The sequence below is a fragment of the Heterocephalus glaber genome, unplaced genomic scaffold, assembly GCF_053883595.1.
Source record: "Heterocephalus glaber isolate CG9 unplaced genomic scaffold, H.glaber_assembly_v1.0 deba00001662, whole genome shotgun sequence".
Lineage (NCBI taxonomy): Eukaryota > Metazoa > Chordata > Mammalia > Rodentia > Bathyergidae > Heterocephalus > Heterocephalus glaber.
The window spans coordinates 5,627,085-5,643,056 of record NW_028258403.1 but is presented as its reverse complement, the minus strand read 5'-3'; the positions used below and the strand labels follow the sequence as shown (position 1 = coordinate 5,643,056).

General features: G+C 48.9%; 2 protein-coding genes across 4 annotated transcripts in view; one reads left to right on the top strand and one right to left on the bottom strand.

Annotated features, from left to right (window-relative positions):
• Positions 1-11,284, top strand: part of Cbln3 (cerebellin 3 precursor) — a 24,666-nt gene extending 13,382 nt beyond the window's left edge. Inside the window, exon 3 of the mRNA XM_087197036.1 lies at positions 8,816-11,284. Within this exon, the coding sequence (XP_087053162.1) occupies positions 8,816-8,926 (111 nt within the window). The 3' untranslated portion in view covers positions 8,927-11,284. The remainder of the gene's footprint in view (positions 1-8,815) is intronic.
• Positions 1-15,972, bottom strand: part of Nynrin (NYN domain and retroviral integrase containing) — a 21,180-nt gene extending 5,208 nt beyond the window's left edge. The window contains exons 1-8 of one of the 3 annotated variants that reach the window (XM_004864075.3): positions 15,499-15,972; positions 15,143-15,357; positions 5,452-6,107; positions 3,773-5,329; positions 2,749-2,879; positions 2,501-2,597; positions 889-990; positions 584-685 (exon numbers count right to left, since the gene is read on the bottom strand). In XM_004864075.3, coding sequence (XP_004864132.1) covers positions 584-685; positions 889-990; positions 2,501-2,597; positions 2,749-2,879; positions 3,773-5,329; positions 5,452-6,107; positions 15,143-15,340 — 2,843 coding nt within the window. In that variant the 5' untranslated portion in view covers positions 15,341-15,357; positions 15,499-15,972. Of the gene's footprint in view, positions 1-583; positions 686-888; positions 991-2,500; positions 2,598-2,748; positions 2,880-3,772; positions 5,330-5,451; positions 6,108-15,012; positions 15,358-15,498 lie in introns of those variants that run through there. The other 2 variants (XM_021243861.2, XM_021243862.2) reach the window with 2 other exon arrangements.

The window sequence follows — 15,972 nt, the reverse complement described above, 5'->3', positions numbered from 1 at the left end:
GGAAAAATCACTTGAGTTTCAGATTCCTCATCCATAAATTACAGTAGTCATTGACATCTAACCGAACTTCACTGCTGCATTGGCACCAAGAGCATAACTTAGAAAAGGTCAGCCAGGCATGGTGACCCAGCATTTGTGAGGTTGAGGGAGGAGTTCAAGGCCAGCCTGGGCTACATAGTGAGTTCGAAGCCAGCTTGAACTACATAGCAAGACCCTGTCTCAGAAAAATAGTAAAAAGGCCTTCAACTAGAAAACAGATAAGTCTGCTACATGGGTACTTATGTAGCAGAATACTACATGGCCATTAATGTATACTATATACATTAGCATGGCATACATCTGAAAAAGAAATAGTAAAACATTGAACACAAATGCCAATTCTGGAAGGATAGATACAGCATTAAAGCATGTGTGAAGTGTTAAAACCATACTACAAGGGGTGTATGGATGCCTCAATAGATGACCAAAGTGTATTGACATGAAAAAGTCCAGTCACTCTTTTCTGTTCATGATTAAGCAGCAGACAATATTGGCTAGCACTAAAGGGAGTTCTGGTTACTCTCAGGAGGGCCTCATATATTACCTGTTTGGCTTCTTCAGAAACTCATCCAAGGTGGGGCCATCACGGCCCAGGGGGTCATCTGGCACCATGAAGAGATTCCCCGCAAAGGTGAAGGGCAGCAGGCTGGGCCCGGAAGACAAAGGGGCATAGTCTTAGATGAGCCCTGACTTTCCCATGCCCTGCTACTGCCTGGCTGTTACCCCACCTTCCAGAAGGTGCTAGTGAGCCCTACCCCAGGGCCCCTCTCCCTGCCCCATCATCTGCTTGCCAGGCACTGCCTGACATCAAAGGAACAAAGTGGCTCCCACCCCTAAAGGCTGTCTCACCGATCTTTGACCATGAGTTTCTTAGAATTATTCATCAGGGTGTGAATCTGCTCATTGGTAACAATGACGCCATCTGTCTCTTCTGCCAGCTTTACCATGAACCTGAAGGGAAAAGAGGAGTCACTGATGACCCAGGGACCAGCCCCATCACTTCCTGGGTCCCCTGAGAAAATGAACTTGCAGCTTCACAGAGAGGTGTGCCAGACAAAAACACTGCCCCGCACAGTCAGGGATTCAGGGCTCTGGAGTATACCCCCTCCTCTGCAGCCATCTGGGATCCCCAGCAGCCCTCTAGGAGGACACACACACCTCAACTGTACATACAAACCCTATCACACACCCCTATTAGATACACAAACACACACAGATACCGAAACCCGTCCACTTCACACATGTGTATTTACTGCTTGTTTTTGCATTTGTAAAATGGAGATAAAATCCCTACCCCATATTGCTGTAAAATTAAGTTGGATGACATAATGCATTTAAAGTGTCTAGCTCAATGCCTGTGACACAGGATATGCACAAATATTCCAATATTCTTCATTAATACACAACATTAATATGCATGCCAAGAAATAATACAAACATATTAACGCACATAAAAACACAAACCTGAATTTTAAAAATCTATTTTTCCAAGAATCACCTCTCCTCTAAGGAGTGCTGTGACCAAGAAAGAAAGCAAAGGCTACCTACTTCGCATTATCATTCGGGCTACACCAAGCATGCTATTCCAAAAATGCCCAGCAGGGGGGGGCCTTCTGTAGAAAAGACATCCTCCCTTAAACCCAGGCCTGAATTGACAGCCTCTTAGAGGTCTTACCCAGGGGATAACTGGGAAGGAGGGACCTTGAGAAGCCCTGCCCAGCTTTCCCAGGCTAGAGAGTTGAATGGATGTCCCGTCTTTGGAAAAGTAGGGAAAAAACGGAACTTTTCCCTGCCCAGCACAGGAGGTACCCAGTGAAGTCAAGACCTCTGTCTGCCCCACATCAACTCCAGCCCAGAACCAGTGACTTTGGCAGGGCCTTTCCACCCCAACAGAGGCAGGGGCACAGGCTTCCCTGGGCAAGCTGGTCCTGCAGCCTCACCGAAGAGTTGATCCCTAAGAGCGACAGGTACAGAGGCATTCAGGATTCAGGCAGATGCAGCCAGTCTATCTCCACTTCCAGAGCCTTGCCCAAGGCATTTGCTCTACACACACCTCCTCTGGTACCAGGACTTGGAGGGAAAAAAAGGCTGAAGCAGTCCCTTGAACTTCACCCTAAACTGATACCCAAAAGCCTAAGGTACCTCCGATGCTCACTGGAAGCAGGTGGAATTACCTGGCTCGTCTGATCCACAGTGGTGCATGTTGGACCACACAGTCCATGGTGAAGAAAGCCAGTTAACTCAGGGAAATAGAGCACCAGAGTCCCAAAGTCAGGAGCAACCCTTGAGCTTGGGTAGAACCAACCTCAAGGCCTCTCTTCACTTGCCCCTCACCCCATCCTCTCAGACATTATCCCCCTGACATATCTGCCACCATTTCCACAGAGAAGATGTGGCCGGGCTACCTGATACTCCATCCAAGCCCAAACATGCCCCACAGAGAACCCACGGAGCGGCGCACCTATAGTCATAGGTGGCGATCTTCTTGCCGTTCTCCAGCTGGGAGGGGGTGATTGAAAGCATCTTGAGCGAGTGAAGCTTCGTCAGAAAGTGGCTTTCTGGGGGAGAAAGGCAGAAAACAAAAATGGTCAGAGGAAGGGCTAAATGGGAAAGGCCATGGTGGAGTAGTGGAAGGTGGAGCAGAAAGGTGAGGGAAACCATCACCCTCCGGTGATGCCGGAGGGGCAGAGTGCACAGTGCACATCTCACCTCTCACCCTTCGGTTCTTCTTCAGCTGCCAGGTGGGTACAAACACAGTGACCTCTCGGTGTCCCCGGTTCCAGAAATACTGCACTGCCATGGCAATGCCTCGGCAGGAGAAGAAATGCTGGAGGCCATGCCTGTGGGGTGGTCAGAAGTGAAGGAGCAGCTTCCCCAAAACAAGAGGAAGGACTGCCTCACAACTCCCCCACTCAGAGCCACCCAGGGCAGCAAGCAGGCAATGCCAGGGAAAGAGCATCAGCACCAAAGACACCACAGTGCCCTCCTCCCTGCCCTCCATCCTCAAACATTCTGTGAGCAGCTGCTGGTACAGAGCAATTCCAGATGCTGCCTGTGTGCATGTGTGTGTGCACACATATGTATATGGACACTGAGGACGAGAGGAAGAAGGTAGCCCCATACTCAAAAGAGCTCTATTTTAGAGCTTAAAGCAAACAAAAACTCCCTGCTTGCCTATTGTGTGCTGAGAATGTGCTCATCATGAATGACTATGCTGCCATGTGGCAAATTAAGCAGCCTAGCATGTATTTATCCTAAGACCTCTACAGCAGTAAACACTGCACAGGGAGGGAAATATCAAAGGGTTGGCCAGGTCAGGAAAAGTTTCAGAGTAAATCTGTGCTGGGCCTTGCTGTTTAGGCTAAATGTTTAAAAGCCAGCCTGGGAGGAGCATGGGCCTTGGCAGTAGACAGACCTGAACCCAGAGGCTAGCCCAGCCCCTGACCAACTCAGGGACCTTGGGCGAGATTCCTCACCTCCAAGCTTGTGTCTGCCTCTACCAAAGGGGATGAACAGAAACCTTCCATTCTGGGGCTGCTGGGACAATTTGGTGCACACTGCTTAGCATTAGTGGCCACTCAATGTGCTTGTGCCATTTCCCTTCCATCCTTTCCCCATTTGAACCTTATGCCTTTTATATGGGTCAAGACAAGATGCCCACAATCCACTGCCTGTGAATTTCCTGCCCCAGCTTCTAGCATCCCCAGCCCAGCCCTCACCCGTGGCTACTCACACCATGGCCACGCTGCTGCCGTCAATGACCACTCTGCGCAATTCCTGGTTCCCAGGTTCTCCTGATAAGTTCAGCTCAAAGGGTGTGTTCAGGGCCTCATGGTACCTCTGGAAGCTGGTCACTGTGCTGTTCACCTGTGGGTGGCGAGGTGACTGCCTCGGGCCCCCCTCCCAACCCCCCAAGAGCTGGTGCTTACTGCTGGACTGGACACCCTGCCTTCCAGGTTCCACCTGGCCCTTTGGTAAGGAGGCATCACCCTTTGATGAAGGTTGGACTTCACTCAAAAGTCTGGCTACATCCAAGGTCGGCCCTGTACCTGTGGGCACTTTCTGGACTGCAGGTGTTTGGGGAGCTCTGGAGGCTTTAGAAGCTGCAGGTGCTTTGGGAGCTGCAGATGTTTTAGGAGCTGCTGATGCTTTGGGAGCTGCAGACTCCATTTTAGTCACGGGCCCAGTTTGAGCTTTGAGTGTTTTGGGACTTGCAGGTGATGTTTTGGTTGCCAGCATCTTCTGTGCCATGGCAGTTTTTGGAGTTGTAGACATCACTTGAGCTGCTGATGCCAATGCTGGTTGATCCACAGCAGCTTTTTGAGCTGTGGACACCACTTGAGCAGTAGGCATTGTTGGAGCCAAAGGCACTTTGGGAGCTGCAGGCTCTGTGCTCACTGCCGGCATCATTTGGGATGTAGGCACTTTGGGAGCTGCAGGCTGCCCTTGAGTTAGGGGTGGGTTTTCAGCTTTGGGCACTACTGCAGCCACGGGCACTTTGAGAGTTTCAGGCACTGTTCCAGCTTCAGGTGCTGACTGGGCTGTCAGCCCACCTTGAGCCATGGGCCTTCCTTGAGCTGTGAGCACCCCCTGTTCTGTGGGTGATGCTGGATAGGGCCCCTTTTCCAGCCACATACAATCTGGCTGCAGACTTCCTTGGTTCCTGCGCTCACCTCCAGCTTGTAGTTGTGTGGTAGAGGCCAAAAGTGGAAGTCTTGGGCTAACTTTGTCCTTTTCACCTGAGCCTCCTGGGACCACCAATAAACTCATGACTTTTGGGGGTGTCTCTGGCCTTGGGCAATTCTGTAGAGTTGTCTCTGTAGATTTGTAGACCAGTTCCCCATCTGGCCTACAAGCTGGGCTTTCTGCACTAGGCAAAGGAGCCAGCTCCTTCTGCTTCCACTCTAGATTTAAGGGCAAAGCACTCTGCCCTGGCAGCTTTAGCTGAATGGGGCCCAGCGGCCTCTGCCAGAATGGGAGACTAAAGCATGCCTGGGACAGGAGCCAGGCCAGGTGCAGAGAATGCAGTTGATTGATCCTCCAGAAGGCTGCAGCAATAGTCCCTGGCCACAAGGGCCCAAAGGCTGGCCCTGGGGCCCAGGCCTTCCAGGATGGATACACACCCAGGGCTGACACCGGAGGCTGGAAGGGGAATTTCTCTTCTACCTTCTGGACCTGCTTTTGTTGCAGCAAGGCTGGTGTGTGGTTCACAGAGTCCTGGCTGCTGGTTGCTCGTACCAGCCCTTCCTCTCGATCACTGTCCGTACCACTTTGATTGTTGGAACCGACCCTAGAGGAAGCCCAAGTTTGTTGAAAAGGTAGGAAGGCCAGTTTTTCCCAAACTACTACCATTTCATGGGGTATAGGGGCAAGGGAGGGTTGGACAAGCCAGGCTCATTGCCCAGAACTTACCGAACCACCTGGTTTGCTGTCTCCTGCTGTGTGCTCTGGGCTGGGATCAGGGACCTGGTGGCTCCCAGGCTGCTTAATCTCTTTGGATTTTCTGGGCCCCCATTCTGGAGGGTCCCCATCTCAAGGAAGGACCCAGGACTCTCTCCCGTGGACACCATGGCTGAGTCTTCCTTTTGCTGCTGGGGAGGGCTTCTCAGGGCCACTGGTGAGCAGGTGTTGGAGATGCCGAAGTGGCTGAGCCACTCAATGATGTCCTCCTTGCCTGCCGCATCGCGCACCAAGCTCAGCAGCAGCTCCTGAACAGCTGGGGGCAGCTGCAGCAGATCCCCTGCATACTGGTCACCACGGATCCACACCAGGGCCCCAAAGGCCCGGGTCACCTCAGCCTCCCAGATCCCCCGGGGGGTCAGCAGAGGGGCAGGGCCCCAGCGCAGGCGTGCCACCAACTCCTCCAGCCAGTTCTGGGTCATGGTGAAAGACTCGGTGAGCCCGCCTACCATCAGGGAGCCAGGAGGGCCAGGCACCAGATAGGCCAGGGTACTCCAGCAGAGGCAATCCAAAAAGAGGCCCTGGGCGCCAAGGAAGGCACAGTGCAGCATCGGCGGGTAGCGGACCTCCTTCCACAGCTCTGGGCTGCACAGGCCCTTCAGATACTCCTGGGCACATGGGGGGAGTCCAAGGAAGCTAGTCTGTCACAGGCTGCCACTGGCTCTGTCCCACCTCCCACCAGCCACCCCCTTACTGAGCATGCGCCTCCCTGTTCATTCAACCAGGGCAGCCACTCTCTCCACATCCTGCCCCTTCACACACTCATTTCTTTCCAGGAAATGTAGATGGAATGGAGAAATCTGAGGAAGAGGTAGGAAAAGACTCAGGCTTGAAGTCAAGGACACCTAATTCTACTTCCTACTTAGCCAACGCTGATTAGAATTGTAGGAAATCTTCTCAGGGCCTCTGTCGCTTCACCTATAAAATGGCAGGTTAAACTAGACACTCATGGCTCCAGTCCCGCCCTGGCATTCCAGAATTGTATGACAGTTAGAGGGAAAGGAGCCACACACTACTGAGTACTCTCCGGGAGAAAGAACTTTAGCAGCCTACCCTTGGGGCAAATTATTTATCCCCTGTGCCTGTGGGGGTTTCCCTATAGGTCAAATGGGGATAATAATAACTCCTGCCTCACTGGGCTACTGGAAGCATTAGCAAGCTAATACCTAAGAAGTGTTCAGGGTGGTGCCTGGCTCAGCCTATTCCCATTTTGCAGCTCAGAAGGGCTGCGTAGCTTGCCCGAGGACACACACAGGCTGTAAGTGGCTGGGCCAAAATCACAGCCCAGATTCTGTGTGAATCTAAAACCAGAGACCTTTCATCTCCTCTGGCTGACTGTACAGTGCCCACCTGGTAATCCTGTGGGATTCTGGCTTAATCTCCTCCAGAAGATCTCTAGCACAACCTGTACCTGTAACTGTAGTAACTCTGTTGCCCAGAAGAGACAGAGGAGGAAATAAGGTGCTGGGCTCATGTCCAGGGAAACACCCCACAGATACACACAATGTCTAACCGGAGAGAAGGCCTCTGGCTCCCTGGATGAATAGCTTTTCTGGGAGAGGTTGGGTTCCTCCACTCTCTGGCTGAGTCCCACCAGCACAGGCCCATAGGCTCCAAGGAAGCATGAGCATTCCCTCTTAACCCACCAGCCCACGTAAACTGCATCTGCCCTTGTGTCCCTCCACATCCCAGTGTCTGTGACAATCATCCCTCTCCTCATAGCTCCATTAGGGAACGAATGCTCCATTTTGGGTCTCCAAGAACCATCCTGAAGATCCCGCCACACCTCTGCTTAGTACCCAGGAACCCTCCCTGCACAGGATTATGCAGACCTCTTCCACCCAACATAGGCCACAGACCTACCTGCAACCCCTCTCCAAAGAACCTGAAATATACCCAAGTGTAACCTCTTTCAACCAGTCAAAAACAGCACGAAATTTGATGGCCATCCCAAGCCAGCTCCTGCCACCTGAACCTCAGCTGTCCCACTGCCTTGCAAGGGTGACTCTGAGCAGGTGCAGAAAACCCTCATAAATGTCCCCCATCCCATGAACCCCCATATCCCAACAATGTGAAAACAGTATATAAAAATGAAGAAATGTGTTGGAGAAGAAAATTGGTGGTTTCTCTCTCTTTGTGTTAATTTTTGTTTTGTTTTGTTTGGGATTTTGGTTTTTGAGATAGAGTATGGCTACATAGTTCAGGCTGGCTTTGAACTCACTGTGTAGACAGGCTGGCCTTAAACTTGCTGCAGTCCTCCTGCTTCAGCCTCCCAAGTGCTCATATTACAAGTGTAAGCCACCACAACCAGCTGTTTCTCTTTTTAAAAAGTGCTCAGAATATGTATTGCTTCATCAACTATTCAACATTTTTAATTAAAAAATACAGAAACTGATACAATTTTCAAAATAATAAATCTGAAATAACATTTATTTATAACTTATTACATGCCAGGCACTTTACACACATTATCTCACTAAATTTTCTCCCATCTCCACAAGGAAATTACCATCATCCCCATTTTAGATGAGAAAGAAAGTCTACACAGATAGGCTGGGATACTCAGAACTCTGACCCCAATGTCTAGGCTTTTAACTATGATGCTACCTATCATGAAAAGAAAAAGGAAATGAGGAAACAACAGACATAGAGGCCAGGAAATAACCTGGAACAACTGTACTGCGTTAGAACCCACAGATCTTTTTTCTCCAAAAGAAGAAAAAGTAGAGAAAAGGAAGGAGCGACTGGATAGATAAATGATACAGATGACTAGAAAAAGCACAGAAAAGAGCAATGTACTTGTAAAAATATATTGTTCAATGTTCCACCGATCCTTTGCCCACTTATAAGTTAAAAACATTAACACCAAGCATTATGATACTGCCCTATACTTGACAAGCTGTTTTATTTCTTAACATCTGACTGAGGATTCTCCTTTCTCGCGAGTCAGTTATTATTCATTGTCTTCTTTCCAAAGCCACCTCAATTTACACTCCAGCATACTTAAAAGGCTCAGAAAATGACCCTGCTAAGAACTCTGGAATTGGGAGGAGGCAGGAAACAAAGCCATGTTCTTAGATGAGCAGCTAGATCTGGAAGCCCATCTACCCCCTACTACACACACACAGGCTGGGCAAGCACCTCCCCATCTGCTGGAGGTTTGTTCTCTAGAAAACAAGGTTTTAGGATTACAGGTTGATCAGCATACAGTACTTGAAGGTGGGGGTACCATGTAAAAATGGGGAGGGAGGAGGAAGGCCAAATAATTTTGTTCACATGGAAGCTGAAAGCAGAGAAACTCATTCTTGCCTTTCAGAGATGTGACAGTCAAACCCTGACCTCTGGGCTGGAGAATAGAGGGATACACTCTGGAAAATCTGGCCAGCCCAAGAGCAAAGACCCCATGATCGAGAAGGAAGTTCCTTAACAGACAATGGTCCCAAATCTCTGTACAACCAAGCTCAAAACCAACCAGCCTCATCCACAGCTCCAGCTCCCAATCAGCTTTTTGTCCTTCACCCTTAATTATGCAAGGACTACCAGGCCTATGAGGGAAACTTCTAATGTAAAACACAGAGGCTGAAATTTCCAGGAAAAAGAAAACTGAAAGAAGAGAAACTAGGTGGGGAGAAGAAACCTTCAAAAAGTTTATTATCATTACTCCCTTCAGAGAGAATCTAAAGCGTATGGTACACACTACATAAGAATAGGACGCTGTTGCAGCCCGGGATTTAGCGCAGTGGTTTCACCACCTGCTGCGCAAGCGCAAGGACCCGAGTTCGATCCCTGGTACCAAAAAAAAAAAAGAATAGGATGCTGCTTTTAAAAAAAGAGAACACTAGTGACTCTTAGACATTAAGAATATGGTGGCAGAAATGAACAACTCAAGAAAAGGTGTGGAAAATAAAGCTGAAAAAAATCCTAGAAAGCAGAGTCAGAGTTGGAAAACAGGAAAAAAAATAAAAAAAGTAGAGGGTCTCTAGAAAACTCAGTGTCTGAACAGGAGACGAGGAAGGCACAGGGGAAGAATCATCAACTTTCAATCATCAATTTTCATAGATCTGAAGACCATGAAGTCCAGACAGAAGGACCCACTGCATATAAAAGCAAGTGACGAAGCAAGAAGACAGATTCAGCCACAAAGGAGTCTCACTGGGAGACCTCAGAACATTGGAGGAAACTCTAGACTTCCAAGAAGAAAAACATTTCAAACAAAGGACCAGAGACCAGAATAGCTTCACACTTCTCAGAGACAAGATGTCAACAGAGTAATGCCTTTTCATTTCCCAAGGGAAATAATTTCCATTTATAATTCAATACAGCCAATTATTAATCACATGGCCCTCAGATATGCAACCCAGACATACAGATATGCAGCACATTTTTCCTCCTGTAAAACCTTTCTTAGGAAGCCATTTTTCTTAATCCATTTTCTGCTGCCATAACAAAATATCACACGCTGGACGATTTATAGTGAACAGAAATCTATTTGGCTCACAGTTCTGGAGGCTTGGAAGTCCTTTGGGAGGTGGGGCCTAGTGGAAGGAAGTGGGTCACAGGGACCATGGCCTTGAGGGGATATTTGAGCCCCAGCCCCTTCCTCTCTCTTTGTTTCCCAGCTGCCATGAAACGAAGAAGGCTCCTCTACCATATACTCCCACCAGGATGTACTGTGCCACTACAGGCCCAAAGTAAGAAGACTAAGCAACTGTGGACTAATCTCTGAAACCATAAGCCAAAATAAATCTTTCCTTCTTATAAATTGTTCATCTTGCGTATTTTAGTTATAGAGAGCCAACTAGCATATTGACCTGTAGAAAGCTGTACTGAGAGGCTACTGGGAGGTATAAGAATTAGCAATGGGTACAAAGCAAAACAAGTAAATTAAAGAACAAGGAGTTCTTAACCTCAGTGAAATCAAAAAAGGAAAAAAAATAAAATCATAGTTCACTTCAATGCACAAATGTGTGCACACCAATGCATGATATGTGCACAGGCATTACTAGACAACGACTAAAAATAAATTACACAAAATTAAAACATAACTATATTGGGAAGAAAGAAGGAATGGCAGTATAAAGGAGCTAAATCCTCACATACAGTAAGAATTTAAAAAGGTAGCATCCAAAATTGATCAAAAGATGCCACAGTAAACGTTGTCCCTGGGAAAGAATACTGAAGAGGGAGTTGAGAAAGACAGGGCAGGGAGCCACTGCATTTGCAAAATTTTTATGAAAGTATTGGGCTTTTTAAATGTATATTAGTTACAGTAGCACGGGAACTAGCACAAAGAATCAACAACTGGGATCTCATCTTATTAAAAAGCTTCTGCACTGCAAGAGAAACCACAACAGAGCTAAGAGACAACCTACAATGTGGGAAAAAAATTTTAGCAGCTGTACCTCAGACAAAGGACTACTATCTAGAATATATAACTAACTAAAAAAAATCAGACTCCCCAAAATATAGAAACCCAATTCAAAAATGGCCATCTGAAATGAACAGACATTTCTCAGACAAAGAAGTAAAAGCAGCAAATAAACATACGAAAAAATGTTCAGCATCACTGGTCATTCAAGGGATGCAGATGAAAACAACACTGAGATTCCACCTCACTCCAGAAAGAATGGCTGCTATCAAGAAATCAACCAATGGGCCAGGGATTTAGCTCAGTGGTTCCAGCACCTGCCTCACAAGTGCAAGGACCCAAGTTCGATCCCCGGTACCAAAAAAAAAAAAAAAAAAAACAACCAACAACAAATGTTGACGGGATTGTGGGGAGAAAGGAACCCTTCTCCATTGCTGGTGGGAGTGCAGACTGGTGCAACCACTGTGGAAATCAGTATGGAGATACCTCAAAGAACTAGGACTAGAAGTCCCATTTGACCCAGCTATTCCCCTGCTGGGGATCTTCCCAAAAGAATTAAAAGAATCATACCACACCGATATATGTGCACCCATGATTATAGCAGCACAGTTTGTAATAGCTAAAGCTTGGAAACAGCCCAAGTGCCCATCAACTGGAAACTGGATAAAGAAGATGTGGGGTTTTTATAAAATGGAGTACTACTCAGCCATAAAGAATGACAAACTGGAGACATTTATAGCTAAATGGATGCACATTGAGGCCTATTTATTAAGTGAAATAAATAGGACACACATGTGTAAATACTGAATAGTTTCTCTAGTGTGAGAAACTGAAAGTGTAAATAAGGATTAAATTTATTAAAATGAATAATTGATAATTTGAAATAGGAAGAAAAGGTCCAAAGGGCTGGGGGAAGTGGGAGGCGAAAGGGAAAGGAAAGAAAGGAAAGGAAAAATTATGAGAAAAGGAAAAAATAGGAACAAAGTCTTTGTAAATAGGGAAGGGTGGAGGGGGTGAAGGGCGCAAATGGGGAAAAAATAAGAACCAAGATCATCATGTGCAGGTACAAGCACCCAATGATAAATGTAAATGTACTGTATACCTAAAATGTACCAATAAAAGAATCTAAGGGAAAAAATGTATATTAGTTAATAAAAGAAAACTTAAAGGAAAAGGGGTTGGGTGTGCACAGCACAATTAGGTATGCTGCTAAATGTTTCACAATCAGCCCAGGGCCGGGAATTATCCCTGATTTGCAGTATTTGCAAATTTCTGTGGTGTAAATATTCCCACTATGGCTGTAGATTTCATTTCACTGGCTTACAAAGTTCCTGAAATCTTAACAGTGGGTTAGTAGGACCCAAGTCCAGGGCTCTCCTGACCACAACCAACTCGCACGGTTCTGCTCATAGTTACTGTGGAGCAGGGACAGTTCAACTTCCATCTGACAGCCAAGCCAAATCCTGCTAGCCTCAGCCTGGCCCACAGCTCCAGAGCCCAGTACCCAGAAGTCACCTCTTCTACTGCTTCTGTCTTTGGGCTTGCCATCACCTCTTTCCATTCTCTCCGAAAAGAAAAGAAGGGAACATGTCCTCTCTCCTTTCTGTGGCCCAGTGCATCCTCACATCCTCACATCACTGCCAGCAAGGGCAAGAGGGATGAGCAGGGCTGGTCCCTGGGCTCCTCCAATCATTATTAAAACTCCCTCTCCACTTGCTAATTTCACCTCAAAGAAGCCACACTTCCCCAGTGTTTGTTTTGCTCCTTGGGACTGTGATGTATGACAGTCTCTTTCAACTTTTCTAAATCCCACCACTGCAAAACAATTTTTTTTTGTACCAAGGATTGAACTCTGGACCCTGCATTTGCAAGGCAAGTACAGTGCAAAACAATTTAAAGGCATTTTAGTTTTATAGAGCTTTTCCTAGAAAGTCAAGTGCATATGATATAAATGCACACCCAAGTGCTTATCCCAGATGAGCCTGTACCTTTCTTGACTCCTCCTTCACCCAAACGAGCCACCCCACACTGCAATCTCTATCAGCGAGCCTGTGTACAAAGTGCAAGATTCTGTGCCCCTAACAGCTACAACTAGGGTCAGCCACACCGCCCCCATGTAGAAACCACAAGACGTCTTTAAGCTGGGGAAAATGTTCACATAGAGTTTAATCCAAGCCTGTCACTTTACAAACAAGGACAGTAAGACTCAGAGAGGGAAAAGAACTTGTTCAGTTACACAGCTAGTTAATAATAATAATACTATCTGACATTTATCCTGTTAAGTACTGCAAAAGTACTTAAGCATGCACTATTTCAGTGGACTCTCACAACCTCCCTCCAAGAAATGAGTATTATTATATTGTTTTGTAACTAAGGAAAATGGCTCCAGGAGGGGCAAATTATTTGACCCAGGTCACTTGGTTAGAGCTGGGCATGGCAGCACATGTCTGTAATCTCAGCTACTCAGAAGGCTGAGGAAAGAGAATCACAAGTTCAAAGCTAGCCTCAGCAATTTAGTGAGACTCTGTTCCAAAATAAAATAAGGGCTGGGGATGTGGCTCAGAACTCCCTGGGTTCACTCCCCTGGGGGAGGGCATATTACAATGTAGAAAACTCCAATTTCACTCCACCACCACATACCTCTATCTGGGCCACATTTTGGTAACAGCACATCAAACCCAGATCTCCTGTGCCCTGGGACAAAAGCTTATCCTTCCCACCTTCCCTGTTCTCTCCAAAATTTCTTTTCTGTTCATCTGTGTGATAAGGGAAGGAGTTACCCAGAATTCCCTCCCACCTCAGCAATGTCTTTCCCCAGGGAAATGGGGGCTGGGAAAGGGAAGTGAGAGATCCCCTGTGCTCATTTAGCAATACTCCAAGTGGGAGCCTAGAGTGTGTGAGGATCCATGGCCCCAGGAACCCTGGGGGAGGCAGCAGTGGGAGTTGGAATTGACAGGCCTAGAGAAGCCAACCTAGGATTTAAGCAGGCAGCAGAGGAGCTGGGCATGTCAGAAAATTCTGCCCCATGCTAGAGTGAGTGCTATTTTTCATGGTAACAAAAAAATTAAGAACCCAAAAGGCTCCTCTTGTTAAGCTACCCTCTCCCAGATTCTGAAGTTTGTTACACTTACAACAGCTGGGCTCCTGCACCCTGTACATCTGTTCTCTGGGCACACACACCCCTAGTCAGAATTAGAAAAACTGCTGATGGCAGGCAGGTCTAAGGGGCTGAGGGAGGCATTTCCCAGCATGATTGACCTCCTACTGGCTATGTTCTGGGCCTCCCCCACCCACGGCTTTGACCATTTAGGATGGGGGGCAGCTGCAAACAGAAGGGGTGCGTGTGTGTGTGCGTGTGTGTGTGTGTGTGTGACTGCAGGGAAAGCAGTCTCAGGCAGACAGAGCCTGTACATGCCTACCAGCAAGAGATAAGGCAGGGGAATTTGACCAAAGAGAGCGACCTTGGATGGGATTGGGGGTGGAACTGAGAGGCCCAAGCAGGATAAGCTTGTGAGAGACGAGCTGTGACCTGGCAGTCCAACGTCCAGCCCCACACAGTAGCAGGCCATTTCATCTAAAAGCCCACCGTCTTCCTCCTGGATTATCTCCCATCCCCAAGGGCTAGGGTCTGCAGAGCAGCAGCACCCCACCAAGACCCCTGTAAGAGGCCACCTACAACATCAAGAGTGTGAGGCAGGGAGCCCAGAGTCCTGGGTTCAGATCCAGCCCCACCACCCAAGCCTATCTGACCCTGAGTTTTCAGGCAGGCCCTCAATGTTTCATCCATAAAATGTCACCATTGCCCTGGAGTGTCTCCAGTCCCAGCACTCAGTAAGACAGCCCAGGATGTAAGGAGACAGAAGGATGTAGGCCTTCCAGAGGCTTGGTGGAGAACAAAGAGGTGTATCTCTGAGGCCACAGAAATGCAGGACATTTAAACCACTCCCAGATGTAAAAGCAGACAGTGAACACTGGGCCTGGCCAGGGAAAGCTTGCTATCCACGCAGGCTGTCCCAGTGCACTTGAGGAGCAGAAGTGACAGGCCAGAGAGGGGTGGGGCAGAAAAGAAAGGCACCAAAGAAAAGGAGCAGGTAGGGAAGGAGCCGGGGCTGTAGATCTGGATGGGTGAGAGGATGTCCCAGTACCTGCAAGCCACACTGCTGAGTCCAGATTGGTCACATCTGGGATCCATGTTACATCCACATCTGGGAACCTCTGCCTCCGGGAGGGAGGAGAGGAGAGGTCTAGCTGGAACGGGGTGGGGGGTGGGGGTACCTTAGCTTTGCTCGTGTTCTCCCGGGGCCCCTCGAGCTGCAGCCAGAAGTAGGGGGTGTCGGGACGGCTCTGGAAGGCGTTCAGCTTGACCCTGAAGATGCGTTGCACTTGTAGCCGCTGCCGCTGCACCCGAGGCTTCGATTTTGTCTGCACCATGAACCATTCCAGCGCCGGGGGTTCACCCCCGGACAAGAGCATGGCTGCCCCGCCTGCCCCTGGAGAGGGGAGTCGGCGGCGTCACCGGGTCCCCGCGCCCGAGGCGCCCCGAGCCCCGGCCCCCAGCCCCGGCGCTAAGCCCTGACCCCTCCGCTGCAGCGCCCCCTGCCCCGGCCGCCTCCCGCGGGCCTGGAACCCACCCCGCGGTCCGGGCACCCTCCCTCCCGAGCTCCGTCCCTTTCAGCGGCGGCTCCCGCGACCAAGCTCTTCCTGCCCGGGGTTGAGGCTGGGGGTGGGACCGGCTGGGCTCCCGCGGCCCTTCCCTCCGCCCCCCACCTCCAGCGCTCAGCCTGTCCCTCCCGGGTAAACTCCGTCAGCAGGGTCGCGTAAATGGGGCGCGGAGGCAGGGAGGGAGGGAGAGTCGGGGCGGGAAGGAGGGGAGAGGAGAGTCCTGGAACCCTCTGCCTTCCACCAGAACTGTGGGCCCCGAGCCAGAATCCAGGGGTCAAAGTTAGTTTCCTTCCACGTTTCCCTTTCCTTAGTGGAAGGAAGGGGAAAGGGGAAAGAGTTGGTTTCAGAGACCCTCTTTTGAGATTTGGAACGGGACTCTTTCCCTGAAAGGCCTCCCAGCCTTTCCCAGAGAAGTGGGACCTCAGCCACCCTTCCCTTGGAGG